Genomic DNA, 26,093 nt, shown 5'->3' on the forward strand with positions numbered 1-26,093 from the left:
ACAGGGTTTAGTGGTGGGATGGCAGGGTTAGGTTAACGGTTGGACTTGATGATCTCAAAGGTCTTTTCCAACCAAAGCGATTCTATGGTTCTGTGATTCCTGCACATGGACACGTGCATGGCTCTGCTTCCAGCCTCGTGCATCCTGAGCCCCCTCAATGGTTTCCAAGCAGCATCAACAACAGGATAGAGAGACGGTAACACTGCAGCTCTTTTGGCTGGGAAAAGCAAGCGGGGCTCAGCTGAAACAGCATCTGGGCAGTGACCTGGGAGCTGCACGGCTCTCGGACTCCTCTGTGTTTCCTCTTCAGTTTGCATTTATCGGCCTTCCCGGCTTTAAAGGCGTAGGCTTCTCCCCTGCATCTCCCCACCGCTCTACAACTTCTTGGAAGAAAGAGCAGGGCCTGACCAGTGCAGCTTTAGTTTTAAACTGTGTTCAGTCCAAGGATCTGCGGCTTTACTAGAGCAGAGGGAGCACCTGTGCAAGCTCCTCTTTCATGCCTCCTTTTGCCTTCTACTCTGGCTTTTTGCTCAGATATCAGCAGGGACCTGTGCATTATTTATTTATACTGCAGTAATACAGAGCAAATCCCTCCATCACTACTGTGCTGGCTGTTCCCTGTACACAGCCCCAAAGAGCACGCACTAGAATGGAACTGAGGATAAATTTTATGTCCATTGTACAACTGGAAAAGGAGGATGCAGCGATGTGCCCGAGGGCATGCAGAGATTGCTGGAGCTGGGTCAGAAGGTCGGAGCCCCCAACTTTTCTCCTGTTCCAGGGAGAACATAGCCCAGAGGTCCCCTTCCCACAAGATCTACCTCTGTCCTTGACCCAGGGCTGAAACGTGAACCCATCCCAAAATCGCACAGACTGCCAGACCACTGTCAGAGCAGCAGCATCTTCCAGTCTGGACTGGACTGGAGCCAGCAGCTTCATGGGCAAAGGTTTTGTATCGCAATCCCCCGGGCTGCGCAGCCCCCCGCGCTCCCCCCGGCTCTGGCAGCTGCTGCGGCAGGGACGTCGCTGCAGATTCCCACAGAACGGTGCCTTCTCCAGAAACTTTTCCTGGCTGTCTTCACCGCAGGAATCCAGATGGCTCTTTTTCAGTTTTCACACAATCTGGTCACGCCGGGCTCAGCTAGAGGTGAGCGCATCTCTGTGTGGAAGGGCTGGCAAACCTCTGCTCGCATCAGGCAGGACCAAGACACTTTGGGGGGCTTTGGATGCCTTCTGGATGCTGCAGAGAGCTTTACCCTAAAGCTCAGGCCAAGCCGTGAGCCGGGGCTAATGCCAGATCTAACAGCAGCAAGTCGTTTCAGGCCAGTTTTTGGTGTTAAAGTAAAGGAGGCTGTAGCGAGGGGGGGGTCGGCCTCTTCTCCCTGGGAACAGGCGATGGAACGAGGGGAAATGGTCTGAAGTTGTGCCAGGGCAGGTTTAGGTTGGACATTGGGAAAAATTTCTTCCCCGAAAGGGCTGTCAGGCTCTGGAATGGGCTGCCCAGGGAGGTGGTCGAGTCCCCATCCCTGGAGGGATTTAAAAGAAGGGCAGATGAGGTGCTTAGGGCCAGGGTTTGGGGGTGGGATGGCAGGGGTAGGGGAACGGTTGGACTCAATGACCTCAAAGGGCTTTTCCAACCTAGACAATTCTATGATTCTATAAACCCAGTGCAGTTGTTTTACCTAGAAGCAACGTCAGCGTCTGTGACAAAGATGACTTAAATGTGCTGTTGTGAACGGTTGGAGCCGCTGGGTGCGTGCAAAGCTGGACCGAGGTCGATGGGATGTCCTGGGAAGCTGCTCCTGACCTGCTCCCCGTGCCTTCGCCCTGCTCGCCGGCAGGGAGATGCTTCCCTGCAAGGGATGGGTAGGGTGGGTGCCAGCCATGGCTGCCCCCCCCCAATGCTGCGACACATGGGAGACGGCAGGGTCTGCCCCTCCAGGCAGCCAAGCCGCTTTTATTTCTCCATTAAAGGAGTGCACTGCGCTTTGGGCTAGTGGCCCCTTTCACCTCCCCCGTGGCCCTGCTTCTCCCCCACGTAATCGATGTCCCTCCACAGAACACGGCGCCTTGCCCCCCTGCTGACGAAGTAATCGAAAAAGGCACAGAAACGTAAATAATTAAGGCTTGTTGTGGTGTACGGGGGGCACCCTCCCAAGTGCCTTGTTGGGGTCGGTTAGTGCCGGCTGATTGATAAGCAGTTGCCTTGATCGATGTCCCTAACTCGGGGATGCTCCTGTTAAAATGACAAAGCTTCTGGATCGGGAAGTCCGTCTTCTGTCAGTGGGTCAAGACCAGTCTGTAGACCAAGGCCACATGTTGTTGTCCACAGTGAGACTGCGGAGCTGGAGATAGTCTTGTGTAGGCATCAGGGATTTCGGGTGCTTGCTGTGGAAGGAGGAGGAGGTGGTCTCGCTGCTCCGCTCCGCTCCCCACCCCGTGGTGGGATGCCGTCTGTCTCAGCTGGCTGCTTTGCACTGTTGCTGTGTAGCTCAAAATCTCAGGATGCACTTAAAGATTTTTTTTTTTTGGAGGATGGCAGTGTTTTGGATGGTGAAAGCAGACTGGAGGCTGTCTGATCTGGCTTGCTTTTAAGCAGGCAGTGGAAGCGAAGAAGCCATTTCCTGGCTGAAAACTGCCAAGCCTGCGCTGGATCCGGGCTGTCGGGGGGTCCTGCTCCACCGACCCTGGCGCTGCCGCGTCAGCTTTGCCTCCCATATCGCTCCTCTAACGCAGGCATGCAGACCACGAGCCCCCACGCAAGAGATGGAGCCGAAACCCCGCGATAAACAAAGCGTCTGCCTTCCGTGCCACGTGCCGGAGCCTTTGGATGCAGGCTGGATCAGTTGTGAAGGCTTTGCCCCTTCCCTGGGTAAAACTTTTAGAGCATTATGTAGAGTGACAGGAAAGGGGTCGCTGGTCTGGGTCACCGCTGAGGTGGTGGAGGAGATAATCAGACCCTTTTCCTTCTGGTTCAGTGGCTGCCAAAAACGCCGGAGCGCCTTTCCGAAGCGCGGAGCCTAGTGAAGCAGAAGCACTCAGCCCCCCACCGTTCATGAAGGCCAGGGATGGCAGGGATGGAGGAGCCCAACTTCCATCCCCCGGAGGGCCGCCTCGGATGCTTTTGTGAAGTGTTTTGCAGTCCCTCGGGGACTCAGGGCCATGTTGAAGCACAGCAGCCAGCTTGTATTGGTATGGCTGCTCATAAACCGAAATAGCATAGATGCTCCGTGCGGGCCTGAGCAAAACCAGAAGACAGCGTTATTTAAGAGAGCGCTGCATTAAATTAGACACCGCTTAGGCTGCTGTAAGGGGGTTTTGTATCCAGCAGTCTCCCAAGGAACATATTGATAATTTGCTGCTGTTTAGTTCAAATCTTCCTCCCCAAATAAGGCCTTGCTTGCGATAGCATCATCGCAAAGGCTCCCTGCAGGGGATGTTTTGACAGAAAGTGTGATAAAATATAATACAGTAGATATCGTCCCATTTGTGATTTACGAGGAATTTTGTAACCTAGGGGGATTAATTCTATATCATGTTACGGCACATAGTAGAGACTCTGTCCTCTCGCTGTTTCTTTGCATACATAACGAGCAAACCTTCTTATGAATTTGCTTATATCTGAAAAATTTTGTGGCTGGCTCTGAGCTAATCAGGCTCCCGTCCGCCGTATGTTTTCCTCGGTTTGTCCCCAGATGATCTCGGGCAGCCACAGTTATCCCAACTTTCTCAAAAGCGCAAAATAAAACGCTTTCTAGGAAAGTTGCAATTGCTTGGGCAACTCCATGGCTCTTTGCAATCGGGAAAGCAGAGAAAAACCTCCTGGTCTCCCCAGTTCAAGCACCAGATTTCGGCTACTTCGTGTCTTCCGTTGCCATTTCCAGCCCTGCAGAGTGGGTGTGAATGGTGGGGGTGAGCGCAGGATGCTGATTGAGGAGCTTGCAGGTACGTGGGGTTTGGAGGCACCTAGACAATTTGGTGGCAAAAATCAATGGGACTTGTACGGTTTTGGAAACCTCTCTCTGCTCCCTGAGCACACGTGCAAATGATCAACAACTTGAGACGGGAGATTTGTTCCTTGCTGCCTCTTTCTGTCAGCTTTTATTTGCCTTCTGCGGCCCTTCCGCACAACCTATAAGCCTTCCTCTTTTGCATGATTGTCTCAATTTGCATCTCCGGCAGATCCGCTGACATTTGGCTGGACTCTGGGTGAAACACTCCTTGAAATTAGCCTGCACGTTGAGTTTGTTCTGGGAAGATAAGACGGAAAGTGGCAGGGGGGCCGGGGGGGGAATTATGCATGTGAAACTGCACTGTGAAATTAGCACCAACAGTCAGACTCCAGGCCAGCAATATTTCTCTGGGATTTGTTTTGGAAGCAGAATTTTTTACCATGGGCAATAGACTCGTCTCCCTCACCCCACCGGCTTTCAATCCTAGCGCAAGCTCGTCTGAGGAAGCCAAAGGATAAATTGTCTGCTAGCTTACTCCAAAGTTGCTCTGTAGTGCTGGCAATATGATACTGAGGAGGAATTTTAATTTCATGCTGTGTAAGAAGAGTGCATGCAACAGTAGCAGCCGTATGGATTTTCATATGAATAGCCGTACAGTATTCATAACAGGGTAGCAGTGTTGTCCCGCAGGTTTTCATTCTTCTTGTTTCTTTGCTGTTTTCACATTTCCCTCTGCCGTCCACCCATCCTCGCACTTGCTGAAATGGAAAGTATGTCCTCGCCAGATGGATGTACAAAGTGACGAGCCTGCTTCTCAGTTATATTGCAATTGGCTTCAGAGACCTTTTGTTGCTTTAATTTCTGTGCAATCCAAGTGCAAGTCTGTTTGGCTTTGAGAGGGAACATTTTTTAGCCTTGCGCCTCTCTTGCTCAGCTTTGCGGGTATCTAAGCAAGAGCAGCTTTCAGACAGTAGAGCCCATTAATGCTGCTCTGTCTCAGGGAGGCTCTAAAATAACGCGGCTGAAACGGCTCGCTCGGTGGGCGAAGGCAGGTCGCGTGAATGGCCGATGTGCCGGCAGAGGATCCGCACGGACGGGGCGCGCGGGGCTGGGCTGGGTGCAGCTGATGGATTTCAGCCCTTTCTGCTTCCGAGTGCAGGTGAGGTCTTTAGTTTTCACCAAAGAGATGAAGTCACCTCAGCGGCAAAGAATTTGGTTTGTAAAATCATCTGTGTTGCACGGGAGGAGGGGGATGTTTTGTTTATTTTACAATTTTTGATGTATTCGTTCGGGAAGGAGCCTGAAGTGATTTTTTCTTGAGGTTGCTGATCTAATACATTCTCCACAGCCCTAAAATTTATTTTAAATAAAGTTCTCCTAGTAACACCTGTGAGGTGCATTGCTTTGGCGATTTCCATGCTAAACTGGTCATTAATGCAGCCGCACATCCCTGCGTGTCCGTCAAACCCAATCGGTTTTGCCGCTTAGGACAGGTGAATAAATCTGCCTGCCTGCAGACGCGGCGCTCTCTAATATCCCTGCGTGGTAGGAAAAGGCATGAATTGGGGAAATCCTCTTCCCAGCTGCTGAAGAGGTGTGTACGTGCAACGGGAGACGAGCGCGGAAATACAAGGGGCTCGTCGGTGCTCCCAGCTCCGAGATTGAGGTGAGCAAATGAGGCTGGAGGAAGAGTTTGCAGCAATGCAAATGATTCTCGCTCCCATCCTCATCTTCCCTCTTTGACAGCTGCTGGCAGCATGCTAAGCTGAAGCCCAGCAGCGCCGGAGCGGGCTCCTTGCGTTTCTTGCCAGCCGGTGTGAAAGATGGAGAAACCCGGCAGCGTCACCAGATGGACTTTGCTTTGCAATCATTTACAATGCTGATGGGTTTGTCAGGGCACGTCCTCCGCTCCGGTCCCACGATGTCTTCTTGCTTTGCTCCTGCTCGGTGAGATGGGAGACATTCCTGCAGGTGAGGGGAGACGGCAGCTTTGGCTGGGGCCTCGCACCTCTGAGCTGACCCCGGTGACGGATGTGTCCCGGCAGAAATGCTACCCGCTCAAGGCATTTAGATTTAATGGCTTCCTTCATGGCTGTAGATTGATGCAGCTGGGAAACACATTAAAGAGTTCAGCAGCAAAGCAGACGCATAATTAATAAAATACAGATTTTCATTTGAAATCATTGCCCGAAATAGCTCACTAATGGAGGCAGAGCTATCTGCCGAGTTGAAGTGCCGAGTCTGCCCCTGCCTGCTGGCACGCTTGGTGCCCGCGTCCCTTCAGAGCAGGGTCTGGGGGCTGAGCTCCGCCGCTGTCCCCAGCACCCTCTGGGCACCCAGCGAGGGGGGAGCAGCCCAGCAGAGCCATGACGGAGCAGGGAGCACCACCAAGTCTGAGCTCTAAAGAGCAAGTCCCTACCCACTGCTGGAGCCTGGCTAAGCCCAGCACAGTCCAACCCACCTGTGAGATCAGACATTTCTCACCAAAATAAGTTAAAAGCAGTTTGAAGACGGCCAATTCACAATCAGGTTAAACCCAATAACCCCACGAGCTGCTACGCTTCCTCTGTCGAACGTGGTTTGCTCCTCTGAGGGCTGGTGGTGTCTTCTCCAGGGTAGGCCCAAGAGGTCATAGGATCATTTGGGTTGGAAAAGCTCTTTAAGCTCTCCAAGCCCAACCGTTCCCCTAACCCTGCCATCCCGCCCCCAAAGCACCTCGTCTGCCCAGCTTTTAAATACCCCCAGGGATGGGGACTCGACCCCTTCCCTGGGCAGCCCCTTCCAGTGCTTGACACCCCTTTCAGGGAAGGAATTTTTCCTGATGTCCAACCTAAACCTACCCTGGTGCAACTTGAGGTTCTCCTGGCCTGGGAAGGGAGAGGCTTGCTGCCCGGTCAGCCCTGGGGGGAGCTGGCACCACTTCTCCGGCAGCCTGGCTTAGAGAGGCTCTGAAGAAGCTGTTTCAAGTGCAGGTTAAGAGGGAAGCTAAAGTGACCAAGAAAATATCCCTTTAGCATTTGTAGAGCCTTTGGGATCCTCTTTTATAAATCAAAGCATGCAGGTAGCCTCCAGGTGTGGGAGCGCAGAACCACAGCGCAGCGCTAATGAGGCCGCCGAGCATCCTCCCTGCTCCTCCGTGGTGGCAAAAGCAACGGCGAGGGTGTTTTATCTTGCGGAGCCTGCGACTCTAATGACGGTGCAAGTTCTTCAGAAAGCAAAAAGGGACAGTCTGGGGAAAAGGACCTTCTGGGCTGGCTCGTTCCCAAAGATACATGAGCGTACGAAGCTGCTCATGTTGCTTGCCTGCTAATTGGAGTTGGCTGTAGCTGATTTAGAAAGTGATGGCCTTAGGGAGCCGAGATTGTTGTTTGTGTTTGTCTGGGATTAAATACAGATGGAATTAAAAGGAAAAAAAAAAACTTGATTCAAGAAGGAAGCTTTGATGGAAATAAATTCATGCTGGTAAGGAGAGAGCGGGTAGATGCTGCGGTCGCCTGGTCTGGGTTTCGGTAGCATTCCCATAGAAGTGCTCGGGGAAACAATGAAAGGGTAGAGGCAGAAATAGAAAGCAAAAAGATAAGTGGACTCTGATGAAAGAAGTCATATTAATAATGAAAACTGGAGCTTTTGAAGCAGCTTTAGAATAAATTTTCAAGGCATAAAACCTCTCAGGAGCAGACTCGGCGGAGGTTGGCTCAGCCGTTTGGTTAAGTCACAAATCACAGGACTCCAGGCGCTGGGAACAGGACCCGGCGCCCAGCCAGGCTTCCCGCTCTGCTCCCGTAGGAACCCAAACTGCAGGAACAGGCAGCGAAACCCCTGGGGTGCGGAAACGGCCAGGCCGTAGAACTCCCAGCACCAGCAAAATCTGAGTCTCATGGTTTTAGGTCACTGCAAGATTTCCTCGCAGCTGATTGCAAGCCATCACGTAACTATTAAATCATGACACTGACAAAATGTGAGGCCTGGAATCATTAGCAGATTACATTATGCAGATGTATGGATATGGAGGGGGGACTGTGTTAATTCCGGTGCAATAGGAAGAGAAAGGCAGGAGGTAGCTCAGCTCCTCGGATAATAAACAGCAGCGTAAGAGGCTGCTGCTGTCACCAGCACCCAGTCCCTGGGAAGATGTGTCCTGCAAGGTAGCTTTCCATATCGGTTCTGTCTCTTGGGGGTATTGGCTCTGTTTATAGCTCTTATTCAAACAGCTTTAGAAACGTTTGCCTGGCCTGTTTTTAGCGAGAGCAATTCAGATAACTTGCCTTGTTAGAAACGTCAGCTTCTGGGGGTAGGAAGGTGGAAGCCAGTTGCCTTGTGGCCCAATGTTGTCCTTCAGGTCACTTAAAAGCCAGCTGTGGGTGAAGTTGAGCAGCTCCCTTTCCTTCCAACCCCTTTCTGCCCCCTTCACCACCCCCTGACACTTCTTTCCACCTTGCTGCAAATCTCCTGCCAGTGCTCGTTAACACGAATGCAAAGCCTCCCGGGAGTTGTGGGTCTGGCTGGAGACGCTTCCACCATCCTCTGGCGCAATGGTGGCTGAGAAAACACTCAGCTCCCTGGGATGTAGCTTTGATGTAGCTTTATCGCCGATGGGCTGGTAGCAGAAGATGCCGGGGTAGCCATTGCATGTACCCAGTTGGTGTCTTGGTCCCAGCTTCCTGCCAGGCCAACCTGGGGCTGCGTTCCCAGTTGTACATTGCTAAATGTGCAATCACAGAATCATAGAATGTTTTGGGTTGGAAGGGACCCCTAGAGGTCATCTAGTTCAACCCCCCCTGCAGGGAGCAGGGACACCACTAACCAGATCAGGGAATGGGGAAAGTGAGCAAAACCAAGGCAGCCAGCCCCCAACAAGCTGTGTACAGCTCTCTCCGTCTGCTAGCAGCTCTCCACACACCTGTAAGATGCCTTGCTTTGGGAAGGCATGGGTGATGGAGAGAAGAATGTGTGTTGGATCCAAGGCAAAGAGACCACAGACCAGTCAACACACAGACTCGTGTGTCGCTGGCAGAATAGGGAAAGTGAGCAAAACCAAGGCAGCCAGCCCCCAACAAGCTGTGTACAGCTCTCTCCGTCTGCTAGCAGCTCTCCACACACCTGTAAGATGCCTTGCTTTGGGAAGGCATGGGTGATGGAGAGAAGAATGTGTGTTGGATCCAAGGCAAAGAGACCACAGACCAGTCAACACACAGACTCGTGTGTCGCTGGCATTCGATACCGGGGGTTTTGGCAGGAAGAATTTCCCCAAAGCTGACTAAAAGCTAGAATAATTGCTTTGAGACAGAAAAATGAACGCACCCAGATTGCGGCGACCACAGACAACCTCTGCGTGCAAACGTGCCGTGCCATCTGGAATGCGTTAGCCAAAGGGTCCCCATCCACGTGCTTGCCATGGTGTGGAAAGCGTGGTCAGAAAGGGAAGGGGTGAGTGCGTTGCCGCTTCGGGTGGTTGCGAACGTGGCTCGGGACGCGCCTGCAGGCTCTCACCTCCCAAGCCACAGCGAAGAGGAGGGAGATGTGCCATTTCTATCGTTGCCTTTTGAAACGTGGTCACCAGGCGCCTGCGAGTCACGGGCTCGCTGGCTGCAGGTCCTCCGGGAGGCGTTTAAGCAGAAGGTCGTTTGCTTGGCTTGAAGTGCCGGTCCCGTGTAAAGGGAGCGATGGCAACAGCACCAAGCGGTGCCATATCATTGCTGCTCACTTAAATCCATATTGATGCGCTGCCATCCAAACAGGAGGCTCTGTTCGCAGTCGATAGTTCATCTACAGCGCCTTCCATGGAAAATAATGTGTGTTTGAAGGGAGGGAGAAAGAGGAATTGGCTTACCAATGCAATGCAAGCAAGCATCTGGGCTTGCTCTCCTTAGGGGCTTCTCTTTAAAAGGAGCTTTGAGTTGATAAATTTTCGCTCATTTTTGTATAAAGAAATCTCCCTGGCTTTGCTACAAAGGAGCAGCTTGCTCTGCTCGCTGCTGGTTTGTTTACAGAGCATCCATGTGATGAGGAGGGGAGCGAAGAGCAGGGCTGGGGAGACCGGAGCCTGGAGCCCAAACATGGGCAAAGCCAGGCACAATCCCCCGCCTTCCCTCAGCCCCTGGCCTCTGTCAGAATTAAGAGTTATAGCTGCAAAAACATATATGGTTGGCTCTCGCCTGCCATAGCATATAAACAAATGTTCTGTAAGGATTCAGACTGCAGCGCCGAAGCTGTGAAATGGTTTTCAGCTTTCTCCTTATAGAAAGCGGACTGGTTGTTTCGCAGTCTACAGCCACGTTAACCAAAACGAGCAAAACAGAGACTAATGCCTTTTTTTTTTTTTTTTTTTTTTTAAAAGTGGCTGTTGTTTGTTTGTAGTTTTTCATCCTAGCTGCCTGGCACTCATTTGGAGTCAATGGTGACTCCTCTTTAACCTTGTACCTTCCTTTGTTGGTGCAAGAAAAGGAAGCAGTGCAACAACTTTTTTCCTAAAAGTGGCCAACCAAACCCCCCAAACCTTTGTAACACAGCATAGGGTGAGGATTAAAATCCTCCTTAGGCAGACCCCAGCAAATGCTTCCTAGAATAATATCGCTTTCAAATGCTGTATTTCAGGAGACTGTCTGATATTAAGTCTGAAGATGAGGGATGTAGCTAGTTGAGAACTGGAGTAGTCCGTAATTTCTATCACAGGCATCTTTTAAAAAGACAACAGGAATATTTCACAGTGGCTTAAGTAGCTCAGGTCCTTTCCTTTTTGCTGGGGGAAGGATTAAATGGTGAAATGAAGGTATCTTCTAGTCGTGCTTTCTTGGTTTCCCTGCCTCCCCGTTGGCACGTACATCCACGCTCTCTATTCCTCTCCCATCTGTTTCCACCTCCCAAATTTCTAGCATTTTACTCTTAAAATTTTGCCTTCATGTATATGAATGGAAAAGAAAAAATACCACTGTAGGCTGTAGAAGCTCAGTGCCTGGGTTGAATTTTGACTTACACCGTAAAACTTGTAAGCTTTGCTGTCGCCTCCAGCTCTGGGTTGTGGTGGCGGTGCTGAGCATCGCTCGCCAGAAGACCATTTCTCCATCAGGGTCTTAATTGTGGCTATCAGATCCCGACTTTTTAGGCTGTTAGGGGTGGTGTAGTCTTAATAACTTGGTGGCAATCACTTAAGGATGCAGATGGGGTAGGGGGACCGCTCCAAAATCAGCAGCTAGTGTGGTTCTTGGGGAGCTGGTTGACTTGTTTCATGACCAGCCCTTCAGGGACGGAACTGGAGCTTGGTGGAGCAGCAGTTTCAGGGATATCAGGCCCATTGCAGACATGAAACCACTTAGCAGTGTTTAGGAAAGCAAGCCTACAAGGACAGCAGAGGGGGAGTTGTTTCAGTGTTAAATTACTGAACCACACACACAGTATTTGCCTAACCAGCTAGACCTGAATTGCTGTTCAAACAGTGCTTTTCTGCCTGACGTTGGCAATCAGGGAGCTAATTACACTGGATTAGGGTTTTTCTCTTAATTACATGAAAAATTTAGCGCGGCTGATGTTCATGAGGCTGCAGGGGATTAAGGCGGAAGCCATGTGTTTATCTACAGGTCAATTATGGAAGCGAAAGCCGTAATGTGGTGTAGCTTTGTCTCTCCCATCCGTGGACCCCAGCCTGAGCCTATCTCACGATGTTGATTTTGGGCCACGGGGATTAGCTGTGCTGGCTGGTGTGCGAACAAAAGCGGGGGCCGGGGGGAAGAGCTGCCTCCGTCCTTCCAGCGCCGTGTTTCACAGCTCTAGGGCAGGTCTGCTCCACCTCATCTTGCAGAGGCAACGACACGCGAAACCTTTCAGCGTGAAACCAGGCGCGGGCTGGTTGGGTCCCGCTACGGTGTTCAGAGCCGCGCCGCGGGGCGATGGGCTGCTCGTACGCACCAACGCGCCGCTCTTCGGTTCCAGCCCGTTAGCTGCGGCCCCTCTTTCCATCCCTCCTCCCAGTTTGGAGGCGCCTGGTGTTGCTGGTGTGCTTTGGCTGGGTCACCCCGTGTTGTTCCCATGGCTGCTTTTGTGTTCACATGCTGGTGGCATCCGTGACCTCCAGAGGAAGAGCTGTGGCATCAGCTTAAATGACCCCAAGCGATGCCACCAGGGAAGCTGTGTGCTGCAAGCAGCAGGGCACGTCCACTTGCCTCTTTTGTGACTTTTTTCACCCTTTTGTGACATTTTTCACCATGAACGAGGGGTGGAGGGAAGTCCAGAGCTCCTTGCCTGCCCGTCCCTGGGTGGTGCTGCCAGAACCAGGGTGAGGCTTTGCTGCGGGGGCTGCAGCTCGCTGCTGCTCTGCAGGGCCCTCACCCCCTGCTCACAGCGTGGTTGGAGCTGCAAAGTCCTTCAGGTGTCCAGCACAGACCCCGAGCACTGATTGCAAGCACCATCCCGGCTGCTTCGGAGGTTACAGGCAGAGCACCAAGCTCCTTCAGTCTTCCTTTCCTTCCTCAGCTGGATTTGAACTTTTAACTCTGAGTTTGGACATTTGAGGAGCAGAGAGTTGATCCATCCATCAGCCTCTTCCGTTCCTTCCTCTCTAGCCTGATGCCCGGAGCAGGGTCTTTCGTGCCGTCCCGGGCCTGCGGTGTGTGCCCGATAGCTGCACTGACCCCTTGGATGGGGACAGGCGTGTGCGTGGAGCCTGGTGGTCTGTCCGCTGTGTCCAAGGCAGCGTTCAGCAGCGTTACATGTGTGGCGTGCACAGATTGTTCAGAGCCAGTTCATCTGCTTATCTGCTGATCAATTCTGAGATGCTGGAAAGGGCATCTGCCGAAGGCTTAGCGAGTTACAGTGAAGAGATAGAAAAGATTTGGGGTTTTTTGGGGGGTTTGATTTTTTTGTTGTTTTTTTTTTTTTAAATCCTTGATCTGCCCCAGAATGGCATTTGGGAAGCAGCTCACAGGGGCAAAAGCAGTCTTCCTCCGTGTGTGCCACACGTGCTGGGAATGAGCTACCTCAAGCCTCCGTCTGCTGCAGACCAGGAGATCTGAGCATGAATGAGCAGATAGGAAAGCATAAGGAGAGCTCTCCTGGGTTTATACTTGTCTGAATCCTATCAGGAGGCTTTAATGCTTCCAACACAAGCAAATGTCCTTGAGCAGCGCGCCAGCCCCGCCGTTCGTCGTGCGTCTTGGTTCCGTGTCTTGCCTTGCCTGATGAAACCACGCTTGGTCCAGCTCCCGGTGTTGAGCAGGACCCAAACGCAGAGCCTGTATCCCCCGGCGGGTAGGTCAGCACTGGTGAGCCGAGCTGCTGCGGGGCTCAGGGAAGGGACCAGCCCGGGGCTGCCCCCCAGGAGCCGTGGGGCAGTGCCAGTTTGGCTCTGGCTCTGCCTGTCCTTAAGTGACCTCGCTTGCAAGGCTGTAGGAAAATGCAGCCTGTACACAAACAGCGTGGTCAGCCACTGGTGGGCGAGAGCTTTTGACTCCTTTGTGTTCTGGACCATTTCTTAGGGAGAAAACACCCATTTGCTATCTGTACCTCTACCTGCCCGCTGGGCGACTGCGGCGGTCGTGGCCCGGGGGTGTACGCTGTTCCCCACCGCTGGCCAGTGCCTGGGACGGAGCAGCAGGCGATGCGGGAGAGCCTCATTCCCTGGGATTTAAGCTCAGCTGTGTGCTCTGTAATTTTCTCACATCCTCTGCCCGAGCAAGGTGAGATCTGATCAGTAACACATGGCTGGTTCGGCGTGCACAAGTGAAACCAAAAATACGCACGGCCTTCTTGTTCACCTGATCGCTCCTGTCCGAGCTAAAGGATTGCAAAACTACCAGGCAGGATTTCTCCACAAGTTTGCAAAACCAAAAGATAACAGCATTTAGATTCCTTTATTTCTGTCTGGGGTTTGGCCTTTAGCGGCTCACAGTTTGGCTTGTGTTGCAGCGTTCCCGGGAGGTGCTGGGCAGGAAGTCTAAGTCATTTGAAACATATTACTTACATGATATTTTTGCAAAGGAAAGAGAATAATATTTCCTGAGGAACCTTTTGGTTCCCACCTGATCAGCTGGAAGCCCCGACTTGGGAGAAGCGGGGTTTTCATGTGACGGTTTTTGACAGTCGTTTAGTTTTTTCCTCCTTGGGGAGAATCACAACTCGCTGCCGCTCGTTTGGAGCAAACTCCACATGAGACAATCTCATCTAAAGTGGCTTTTTATTCCGTTTCACATGGCCACTCAAGGTCAACAAACCAAACTGAGCAAGACCAGTCCCTTTGGCTGTGAAACGCTCTGCTGTAGGAGGGTGACCGCGGGGAGGGAGCTGGGCACCAAACGGTGGAGGATGAGCGGGCTGGAAGGGCACGGGTGAGGTGTGGGTAGAGAACGGCTCCGCTGCTATTCCAGGGGCTCTGGGGAAGCGCTGCAAACGGTATGCGACGGGCAATTCAGAGCAGATACCCAGCACCGCTCTCGCCCTAAATAATAGGGCGCTAGGTGACCCTGCTTTAGCAGGAGGGTTGGGGCTAGGTGATCTCCCAAGGTCCCTTCCAACCCTTGCCATTCTGGGATTCTGTAATACCAGCTCTGTGCTTCCCCTTGGATTTTTGGTCAGTCACAGAAGGCACAGAGAGGCTCAGCACCCTCGTTTTACTTCACTATGGCTATTGCTCGCTCCCCAAAATGCCACTCGCAACCCCCTCCGTCGCTAATGGTAGCAGCAAACGACGAGGCGTGCCTCTCCTGTCCTTGCTCCTGAGTCCCTTCGGGTGCCTGCTGACACGGAGCCCAGCTATGGGCTCAGGGCAAAGAGGAGGAAAAGCCGGGGTACGACCCCAGCATTTGTAATCATAGAATCATAGAATGTTTTGGGTTGGAAGGGACCCCAGAGGTCATCTAGTCCAACCCCCCCGCAGGAGCAGGGACACCACTAACTAGATCAGGTTGCTCAGAGCCCCGGCCAACCTGGCCTGGAATGCTTCCAGGGATGGGGCCTCCACCCCCTCTCTGGGCAACCTGTTCCAGTGTTTCACCACCTTCATTGGAAAGAACTTCTTCCTTATATCTAGTCTAAACCTACCCTGGTTTAGTTTAAAACCATTACCCCTTGTCCTGTCCCCAGAGGGCTGAAGGGCAGAGCGGGATCAGGCTGTCCTCTGCGCAACCAGGGCTCCTGTTGCCCCCAGCTAGCCCGGCGGGGCATCCCTGCTACAGACCGCTAGCACCGTCTAGAAGAGAATGCTTTAGGGAAAAAAAAAAAACCCTCTCTGCCTGTTCCTGGAGCTGGCCTGCTCTTTGCTTGCCTCTGCTTTCATTTACTTCCCAGCTATAAGGGAAGGAGCTGGATTAAAGCTGCACAAAGCAGGAGAAGCAGGGGTAAGTCAAGGGAAGAATGGCAGAGGCTGAAGGAGCACGTTGCAGCGAGGTCTGCATGCGGTGCCTTGTGATACAGCAACACCTCCCTCGTTCCTTTCTCTTGGAGGCCAGCGCTTGGTCTCTTTGATGATTTCCTTGCTCAGTGCCAAAATGTAAAGCCTGCAAGCAGCAAAGTGCTGCTAACTTAATGATTCCCATTTCCCGGAGCAGCACTGAGCCATCTCTTTAAAAATCATACAGGAATGTAAAGGGAGAAGGGTGCTTATTGCTGAACAAAGGAAAAGGGAAGTCATTGCACATTGTGGCTCTTTATGGGGGACAAATGAGCAGTGAATAGGTTTTGTGCCGTGCTGCAGACATGCCCTGAGCTGTCCTTCTCCCAGGGAGTAAATACACAGGGCCCTCTGGAGCGTTTCGCCTGTAATGGGTTGTACTTTGATGCTGGTGGAAGGTGCAAGGCTGAGAGCCCTGAACCCTCAGCGACTGGCTCTTTGCAGCAAGTGCTCCAAAAAACCGAGCACTGCTCCTTTGCAGCGTTCCCTGCCTGGCAGCCTGATCCCTGGAGCCCTCCAAATTAATGGCCTCTACCTCCTGCTTTTGAATTGGGCCCTCTCCTACCCTGCCTTTCCTGAAGAGGAGAGAAGGCGATCTCTTGGACGCTTCCTTCAATCATTTTTTTCATCTCACTCCTGCTCTTAGCGAAGCTAGGTCTGGTCTGTGCTGAGCGTGTGGTTGGGTCGCGGTCTGGCTTTGCACGGGTTCACCGGGACGCGCTGAGCCTTCCCGAGAGGGCGGGGATGGGAATGAGCTGCTCCTGGTGGGAATCACCCACGTGCTGGGACTCCAGGAACAGGCAATGCTGCTGGTTTAAAGCACCATCCAAAGCTACATGACCTAGCCAGCCAGCCTACCCAAATCTGATTCTAACAAATCCATCCCCGGAAGAATGCTACTTAATTAATTAGCAGCTCGTTTGCATGAGGTGGCACGTTATTAAAGTTCTGCTGCTGCAAGTAGGGCTGTGACAAGGTGTGAGCTGACAGCTTTTCAAATAAAAAGTCTTTTAAAGGAATGATCTTCCGAACTGGCAGCTTTGTTCTAAATGAGCCTCTCATGCAGTAATAAATTAAAGACATGGGGGCTGCTGATTAGTCTCTGCATGGTGCCTCTGTACCATCCTCCCTGTTTTATCTTGGAGGATCAGCTCTCCAGAAGGGTGGAGGGAGCAGAAGGATGGAAGAAGGAAATGAAAGCTTAGGGGGAAGAGAGAACAGCTCCAGTGGGAATCTTCTCTTCAGGTTTTGTAGTGGTACCTGGTTAGGATGTCTGAGCTGCAGCTTCAGCCCAGGAATTGGCTTCGTCAGGGCAGGTTTAGGCTAGGCATTAGGAAAAACTTCTTCACCAAAAGGGCTGTCAGGCTCTGGAATGGGCTGCCCAGGGAGGTGGTCGAGTCCCCATCCCTGGAGGTATTTAAAAGAAGGGTAGATGAGGTGCTTAGGGACAGGGTTTAGTGGTGGGATGGCAGGGTTGGGTTAACGGTTGGACTCGATGATCTTTTCCAACCAAAGTGATTCTATGATCCTACGATTCTTTCCCCGCCAGAAGCCAGCAGAGAGGCAGCAAGGGATCCCTCTCCCAAGCTCCTCTTTCCACCTGTGCCCGCGGAAGCTCTTCTCCCTGCGGCGGATCCGAGTGCCTGGCCTCCTTGGTGCGCTCCCAAAGCAGCACCTTGACCGCTGGAATTGCAACTGGTTGCCATTAGCCAGGGGACACGTGGGGTTGCTGGAACAGCCGGGATCTTTGGTGCCATAGCCTGTTGGCTGTGCCTTGAGCTTGAGCACGGAAGGAAGGGTGGCTTTGTCTTTGTTTTGTTTTTTAAAACCTGTCTGGCCTTCCCTGTTGATGGATTCAAACTCCTTGACATGGTAAGAGGGGAAGCCTTCGGGTCTCTCTCTGTTTTAGCTGCGGGTGCTGACTCCGGGCAGGCGTGCAGCCGCCTTGTCGCCCAGGGCTAGTAAGAAAGGCTGGCTTGTAGGAACAGTTCTCCACCCTTAGCGCCGGAGATGCGGGAAGTGAGAGTTAATTTGGGTTGGTTTGTTTGCTGGGTTGTGCGGGAAGTGAGAGTTAATTTGGGTTGGTTTGTTTGCTGGGTTGGCATTTTTGTGCTTAGCAGCGTAGGTGGGTGCCAGTGCTGCAGCTGAGAAGCCCCTCCTCCCTGCGGAGCCGCCTGGGACCCCGGGGGGTTTCTCGGTGCTCTTCCCCAATTTGCCCAGCAGCTCCTCTGACTCCTCTTCCTCTGGGGAGCTGCAGATTCCCGGGCTGTGACTTTGAACACTTAGCTAACATTTCCCAAGCAGAAGAGATGGGAAACACATGTGGGTGTTGAAGACACATACATAGAGACATTTCTGACATGAGTATTGAATTCACAGAAACCTCAGATCTATAAATAATTCGGGTCATGGAGCCTGATCAGAATAAGCTCCGGCTCAAACCCACCCTGCCTCCTCCCGCGCCGTGCATGGCTGTAAAGCTGCCGACCCCGCGTCACCTCCTGCTCCCCGAACCCATGGCACAGCATTCGCTTCCCTCTCCCCCATCCCCTTTTGTAGCCATAAATTCAGGTGTGGAGCTGCACAAGCAGGCGGTTTGCAGATCCTGGAAATGAGGGATCCTCTGAGCAGAAGGTACCAGCGATTTAATCCATTGGGAAAGGCGAGATCAGAGGGAGACAGGGACAGAGGAGGTCTGGCTCCTTGCACTTGGAGCTTCCCTTAAGTACAGGGAGGGGATGGAGGAGGAAAACGCCTCCAAAAAAAAAAGGATTAGGACTTAGAAAACATGAGCAGAGAGGCGGTCTTGGCTTTGCGCTGCCTTGATGCTTTGTCTGTATTGTGCCCAGCAGCAGGAGGGAGAAGTTGGGACGCGAGGCTGTGTTTGCTTGGCCGGGGCTTTCATGTCTCTTTGAAGTTCAAAAGGAACAGCGGGTTTGAACGCTGGGGCTTTGCGGGGCAGCATCGCCTGTGCGGCCCTCGCAGGAGGGCACGGGGGAGCTGTGGGGAGGGTTGGGTGCTTGCAGGGTTTGGGTGCTTGCACCAAAGTGCCAGCGACTTACCCACCGCTAGTGCCTCTTGAGATTGGGTCTGCGAGCGGTGTGCAGGGGCAGCATGGGGTGGGCTGCGGACATGATGCCACCGGGCTGCTTGTCACTGGTCCCACCAGTCCGTTCCCTTCCCAGCGGGACCTGCTGCCCGTTGCTCTGGTGGTGGCAGCCGCCCTGCTCGAGGCCCCTCTCTGGCTCTTTATAAAAGACAAATCTATGTCTGCAGAAATTTGAGGAATGGTGATGGCACCAGCAGGCAGCACCCAGGAAAAAGCCTCTCGGTTGCAATGCAGCTCCTGCCCGTGCGCTGGCAGGGCTCGCTGCAGAGAGCTCTTTACCAAACGGATTTTTCTCCCCAGCTGATCCTGTAGAGTTTTGTAAGGGCAACCCCAGTGGGGATTAGTGAGTGTATTTAATGTTTAGTCAGACAGCGTAATTCTGGAAAGGATAGATTTTCTCCTTCCTCGGAGACCAGATCATTTGGTCTGGAGGAGCTGTTTTGCTACAAGCCACTCAGCCTGATGGCGTCGTGACTTTCTGGAGTGAACCCATCTATCAAGGCTTCCCCGTGCTATCTTTGGGGTAAAAATAAAGGTGATACCCACGATGACAGATGTATTCTATCCTAATTTGGGAAGAATACATAAAGAAAATGTGACAGGAGAGAAAGAGACTGGGATATGAGGGAGCCTCCAGGTAATGAAGTTAATTGGATATGCTGATTTGAATTGAATGTGCATGTAAGGGTTGTCGTTAACTTCCTCGTGGACATATCTATGATTTAAAGGAAAGATACTTAATGGGATTACTATTTCATTTTAATTTCAAGGGGGAGACTTCCCACGTGGAGAGCAGTGAGCTAAATCACGCTCCCGGTGTTCCTGCCTGCAGAAGGTGTGCGCAGGGAAAGCCAGGTCAGGGCTGGGCTTCTCCTCCTGCTGATGGAGGCTGGGGGGGATGCTCCCCAGCGGTGCAGATCCCAGATCTGCTACAGGCTGGCTGCACTGCCCTCAGCAACCCACGCAGCTCCCCTGTGCTTTATGCAGGACCTGCAAGTGGCCGCCACCGAACAGCAAGAGCTGGCTGGCAGTGCTCGGGGGAGGCTGAGGGGTGCTTTGCTCCCAGAAGAATTTCATACAGGGTCTGAGGGGCTCTTGGAAACTTCTTGCTTAGAGATTTGCAACTTCTGTCCTGGATTGAAATGGCAGGGTTAGGTTAACGGGTGGACTTGATGATTTGAAAGGGCTTTTCCAACCCCAATGGTCCTATGATTCCCCCCCTTAAAGATTGCCATGCTTTTTTCTCTCTGGCTGCTGGAGGCAGACGCCAGCACGGGTAACCCCATAAAATCATAGAATCATAGAATGGTTGGGGTGGGAAGGGACTCCCAGAGGTCACCCAGCCCAACCCCCCCGCAGGAGCAGGGACCACCCCCTCTCTGGGCAACCCCTGCCAGGGTTTCACCACCCTCACTGGAAAGAATTTCTTCCTTAGATCCAGTCTAAACCTCCCCTGCTTCAGTTTAAAGCCATCCCCCCTTGTCCTGTCCCAGCTGGCCCTGCTAAAAAGGTTGTCCCCATCTTTAAAATGATAGTGTGAGGAAGAGTGTTGGTGAGGGGGACAGCAAGTGTGGCAGGTCATCACGTGCATCTGACCTCCTTTTCAGTCTGGTGTGAATGTAGAATAGCCCAATTTAATTACATTGGATTAGCAATAGTAAATCCTTCCTGCAAAGACTCTTTGGTGGTGGCACACACAGGTCTGGACAGGTATTTTTTTTATCTTGTCCTGTTTTTAGGGAGCTTTTGCATTGCTGAGTCTCTTAGTAGCGGAAAGTTCCTTTAGTACCAGGTCTAGGTAGGAGAAACCACAGACAGAAAGAGGTGGGGAAAGGCTATTTAAACTGTCCTGGGCTCCAGCCTGATTCAGAAACCTGCTGCCAGTAACAGCCTTTCTGCTGTGTTTCCAGCACTGAAGCAAGAAATCCATCCAGAAGCTTTAATGGGAAATGCTGGAGAGCTGAGCTGTGCAGACGTAAATGGCAAAACCGTGGCAATTCTGCAGCGATGCACCTTGGCAGTGAAGGCTGCTCCGTGTTGTCTTTGGTTTCTATCTCAGGCAGCAGATGCAGTAACACGCCAGCGTGCGTTCCTAGGGCTGATACGGTTCCACCCGAAACATCCACTTTACCCAAATGTGATGTTATTTGAGAGTAGTCACCTGAAGGGCTAGAAATCCTGGCATGAAAGGAGCGGTCTTAAGGCTCCAGGGTTGACTGGGCTTTTCACTTTGTCACCAAGACAAACGAATTCAGCCAATGCCTCGCACCTCCTGCCCAAGAGCATCATGTCAGGAGCCCATTCTGCGCCTCCATGGGCCATTTTGTGTGGAGGGGTGCGGCCAGGTGCTTTGGGACCCATCTCCTATCAGGCGCCTGCGTACGTGGGGGGGACGCTGCAGTTCTTGAGGAGTTAACGGGCGGCCTTGCATCTAGGACCTGGGATGGGGAATCAGTCCCTTCATGCATGGACTTATTCAGCTGTTTTTCCTGGCACTAGGCATTTCATCATGAGTCAGCCTCGTTGAAACACTGGTAATGAAAACAGACAGGTAATTTAATCATGGAAAGTTCCTACAAAGAGATTCAGTGTCTTCTAATGGGAGCCTGCTGGGGGGGGGAGCTGGAAGGGAATCCAGATGTATCTTAACTCTGGTACAGGCTTGGCAAAATACCTAAGAGGAGCTTTAGTACAATAGGTATGTGGGAGCCTCGCGTCATATTAGATCCTCGAACGGCTCGTGCACTTATCGCCACAGGTGCTGCGCTGCGACGTATACGTGACACAATATGGAATTTAGCTAATCTCTTAAGATAATGCAGCGCTTATGCCTGCAGTCTGTGTTGGGGGGTATTAGACACATAAATCTGTGCGGCGCCTTTGAAGGGCTGCAGTTCCCTGAACGGAGCAGCATTCTGCTCCATCACGTGGGGCGTTTTGCTGGCCCGGCGTCCTCCAAGCCAAGAATGATATTTGGGTTTGCAGATGATGTCATTAGGCACTTCTCAAGCCATATTGGTAGACATACATCAAGAGTGATCGAGGAAAGCACTGTATCTGGCCCAAATGACTTCTCTGATTCACGTCCGAGTGTGCAAGCCTGCGCTCTGTCCTCCCAGTCTCTGCTGTCTCTCGGGTGGCTGAACACCTCTCTGATCCTGGATCCCCTGATCCTCTGAAACCTCTGGTTTCCATTGCACTGATGTGCTTCTCCCCGTACCCACCTGCTCCCCGTTTCGCTGTGCTCCCACCTATTCCGACCCACACCGCTTCCCTCCGTCTCTTTCTCCTAAACCCTTCCTGTGCCCCATCATCATGTCTGGAGAGAAAAAAGACAGGTAGGGTTCAGGGGATGTAAAGAAGCACGACCACCAGCAGCCCAGCCCCATCCCGCTCCTCCCCTCTCCCATGTCGCTGTGCCTGGAGCCTGGGCTCGGGGCTGAACCCAGACTGGGCGGGTTGGTACCAGGCCACCATTCAGCAATGGGTCAGTGGCTGTTTGGCACTGGAAGGGCACCCCTAAGTTAGGCAGAGGAATTATTTCCCTCCCCAAACATCAACAAGAAGCTTCCTGCTGTGGCGATGATCCCTTTCTTCTTCCACGTTCACCGGAATCATCATTCTTCTCTGACATCATCATTTGTTGTCATGGAAACCAAACCCTTAGGAAGAGAAGCAGCAGAGCATCCTGGTGTCGTGGGTGCATCTCAGGCACCGTGCTCTGGACACGGGGCTGTGGGATGCCTGGGGGGGGACAGCACACACGCAGCGTGCGGACCAGGAGAGCAGCAGGCTCTGCTCCCCCCTTGTCTGGTGGTCTCTGAGCAGCATGGAGCCATCTCACCTTGCCAGGCTCGGTGAGAGACCCTGGGCTGCTCCTCCTGCCTATGGGGGGGGGCAGGAGGGGGCAGGCAGCGGCTGGAGGAGCCATCCCGCACGTGGTGCTGTCTCCAGCCCAGAGCCGCAATTCCCAGTTGGAATTGGCCTGCACAAGGCTTGTCCAGTGGTATCTCTCTTTATTAGCCCTGTCTGACCTCATTACTAGAAAGAAGCTCAATTTAACGAGCTGCCGGTGCCCCGAGGGAACTCTGGAAAACAGTTGTTTTTCACAAAGGCTGCTGATCCTTCATGTCCGGCTTTTCCATTCCCGTTTGGCCATTAATCAGGTGTTTGCATGGAAGCGGCGCTGTGTCCCTGACAGCCCCATATCCCTGCTATTTACTCCTCAGGTGCTTTTGCAGCCTGGTCCCCATGCCCGTGGTGCGGGAGATGGCAGGGGTGCATCCGTGGTGGCTCCGGAGGCAGCGCAGGTCGCTCGGGTTTGCAACACCCAGCAAGGCACTGGTGTCGTACTGGTCTCAGCCTGCCTTTAGTTCTCCATATTGCTTGAAGGCAGTGAAGTATCCTGATTTACACACATATAACTAAAGCAGGATTTGACCTTCTGCCTTGGTTTTTTTTGGATTTTCCTTTCTGAAAGTTCAGGGCTTTTGAGCCAGGCTTGGGATGTCTGCTTAATCCTGCCAGAGGCTCCCTGCATCTGGCCACGGGTGTTAAACCAGACCACTCAGATTCTCACCCGGTGTTCTTTTATATCACTAAAAACTCAGAAGGTAAGGAGAGAAGAGAGAAATCCAGAAAATAAATGCATTTGTGTACCAAACATGTCTTTACATGGCAGGAGGCATCCAGGCTCTTGCCCAGAAGAGGATTTATCTGGAGGAGGGTGCAGGGGAGCATCTCTCCTCTCTGGGTGTGAAGATAGCCTTGTATTTCCAGCTGGGGTGGCACGTTTCTCAGATAAATCTTAAGATGCTTAACAACCTGCTCTCTTACCTCCCGGGGACGCGAACCGGAAAAAATAGACCTCCCTCTCCACTGCTCCCTCCTGCCTCTTTGAAAGCTTAGACTTCCCCAAAGCCTGTTCTTCATGCCTCTTCCTCCGAGCCGCAGCCAGGCAGGGAGTAATCGAGCAGCAAAACGGGATGCGGCAAGGCAGCTCGGCGCGTGGCTGCAGCAGATGGCATCTTTGTGATAAGAGGGGTTTTTTTCCCAGGGCCGGGCAGGCCCCCCCGTGCGTCCCTCTCCTCGCAGGGCAGCATCCACGTGCTGCACAACCCCGCGTGCGGAGCGCAGCCCTGGTCCCCATCGAACAGCGTCGCTGCCCCCCGGGAGCCACGGGGCCGGCTGCGGCTCCACCGAGCCCTTGGCTCGCCTGGCGGCTCCCCTTTCCCTGCCTGACGGTTGCCAGTGTTTGCAGCTCTGTAGACACCGTGTCGCAATCAAATGGCTATTCAAATATGCAAATCCTGGTGGGAAAGACAATGTAAATTGTTTGTTTATCCTCTTCCCTTCCCCTTGCACAGCCCCCGAGGCCATAAATTATTAACTTTTGGAAGCGACGGCATATCCTCAACAGCAGCCGCTCCTGGCAGGGATGGGATTTGTCACAGCTTGGGCAGGTTTTCCTGCAGGAGCGGGGAGTTGGCTTTTGGCAGGGTGGATGGAGACGGGGAGCCCATGGACAAGCCCTGTGGCTGCCGTGTCCGTTCTCTGCTTGCTCAGCAATATGGGCTGGACCGGGTTCGCCTTGCTGAATCCTGCAAATTTGAAAGTAATGGGATGGCAGCAGCCTCTCCAAATTTTTAGGCAGCGATGGTATTGTTGGAGGCTTCTGTGGCAGCAAGAGGTGATGGAGATTGTCCGAGTCTCGTTCTTAATGCATCTGGGGAAAAAAAACCCCATCACTGCTGTAACTTGGCTTTGTTGTGCTGCCTGTGGAGTCTTGTGGTCGTCTTTCAGGCTTATTTTGGAAGGAATCTGAAAAGTTTGCAATCTTTGTTACTCTTGGACGCCTGTGGTCAGTCATAACACACTGACAGTCTGAGCGCTCCCCTTGCGGCCACAAAACTTTTGCATTATTTCCCATGGAATGGGGAAATCACATCAGCTTCAGAGGAGAAGGAGCCTTTGCTTTAACTTCTGTGCGTGCCTGTTGCTTGCCAGCTCTGTGCTCTGTCTCCAGCTTGTGAGCTGAGATTTTGAATTAGATTCCTTTTCCTACCTCATCCTCCTCCCCTCACCCCCCGCCCCCAAAATAAAATTGGAATTTGGCTGCTATGAAATCACCTGTAATCCGTTTGTGCTTCTTCCAGATCCGAGCAGATGGTCCTCCCCATGGTGGAATTCAATATGAGATGGTGACAGTTTTCAAGGACGGGAGCCCAGTCCTTCGAGACATGGCCTTCTCCATCGATCAGAAGTATCTGTACGTCATGTCGGAGCGGCAGGTAAGGCGTCTGCTTCCGTACCCCCGTGGTGGCGGCTTCCTTCCAGCAGGAGCGCGTTGTCGGAGCACACGGAGCTGAGGTTGTGTGCTGAGCCCCGTGGTGCGGAGGTCGCTACGGGCAGATGGAGCAGCAGCAGAAGCTCAGTTTTATCTGCTTCTGACCAGAGACTGAAATCAGTGCACGGGGGAGAGAGTTGTGCCCACTCGCTGCTGTCTGCAGGCGCTGGAAGCTGAGCTGCTGCGGGGGAAATGTGGTTCGGGGCTCTGAACCATCCCCACCTAGATACGGAGATCCTGAGCCACCAGCGGTACTGGTTCACTCCCTGCAGGGAGCTCAGCGGGCTGTGGTTTTGTGTAGCTTTGTCCGAGCATCCTTCATGATGGCTTTATTTATTTATTTGCCGGTATATTTTAAGTGGCTGTGAGCGAGGGGTGCCCCGGCGTAGCGAATGCCCCTTCTCACCGCTGTGTAATCAGGAACAAATCACGTCATCTTTACCATCATTTCTCACTTAGAAAATGGGAGTATTTTTTTTTCCTGTATCACGCCATGGCCTTACAAGAAAAACTCATTAGTGTCTGGGCAGCTCATAAGATACATCCACACGTTCACAGCGCTTTGACCAGGGCAGACGGGTTAACAGACGTCAGTGCGGAGCAGCTAAAGTCTGCAGACTCGGGACAGCTTCTCATTCCCGGGAAGCGATTTCTTTGGAGTCGGTTTTATCGCAACAAACTCTTCCCTGGAGACTGGCAAACCCGTGAGGCCGGTCTCAGAAGCGAGAGCCTCATCTTGCTTGGCATCCGTGGGATGCAGAGCATCCCAGAGGGGCAGCCCGGGAGCCAGCCCGTGCCGGTGTCTCGGGGCCTCGCCACTGCTCACCATCCACGCAGCCCTTCCCCGGCTGCTGAGCAGGGTGAACTCCTGCTCTGCAAAGAGGGACCAGACTGTAGAAAGCAAAACCAAAATGATGATGATGGGAATTTATGGCCGGTGGTCCATGGAGAGTCTGTTGCTTAGGGGAGCCAGCAGGATGTAAATAATCTGGGACCTTCTGTTCTCCTCTGAGACAAGGAAACACGTGAAGTCCCCACCGCTATGCCAGACTTCTGGGTTCACTGACTCTGTTGAGCATTTTATTGGCTATTACTCATGACTGTGCAATTCAGATTAATAGAGCTGGTGCCTTGTGGGTGGTGGAGATGGGAGAAGGGCTGCATCTGAAGATGCCTGGGCGCCGTTAAATTGCTCGGTGTTAACTCTCTGGTCACTACGAGCTTTCCACGTCTGTTGGTGAGCAGCTCCCTGTCCTGCCTCCCACTGCAGAGGGGAATGGCTGTGAAGTCCTGACAGCTCGCCTTGGC

At 52.7% G+C, this 26,093-nt stretch overlaps 1 protein-coding gene across 1 annotated transcript in view; it reads left to right on the forward strand.

Annotated features, from left to right (window-relative positions):
- The window catches only part of LOC104134736 (plexin-A2), a gene marked incomplete at its 3' end in the record, with an annotated part of 94,208 nt that overhangs the window by 31,372 nt on the left and 36,743 nt on the right, over positions 1 to 26,093 (forward strand). Inside the window, 1 exon segment of the mRNA XM_009648317.2 lies at positions 24,595 to 24,729. Coding sequence (XP_009646612.1) covers positions 24,595 to 24,729 — 135 coding nt within the window.

The sequence above is a fragment of the Egretta garzetta genome, unplaced genomic scaffold, assembly GCF_000687185.1.
Source record: "Egretta garzetta isolate BGI_Z169 unplaced genomic scaffold, ASM68718v1 scaffold801, whole genome shotgun sequence".
Classification (NCBI taxonomy): domain Eukaryota; kingdom Metazoa; phylum Chordata; class Aves; order Pelecaniformes; family Ardeidae; genus Egretta; species Egretta garzetta.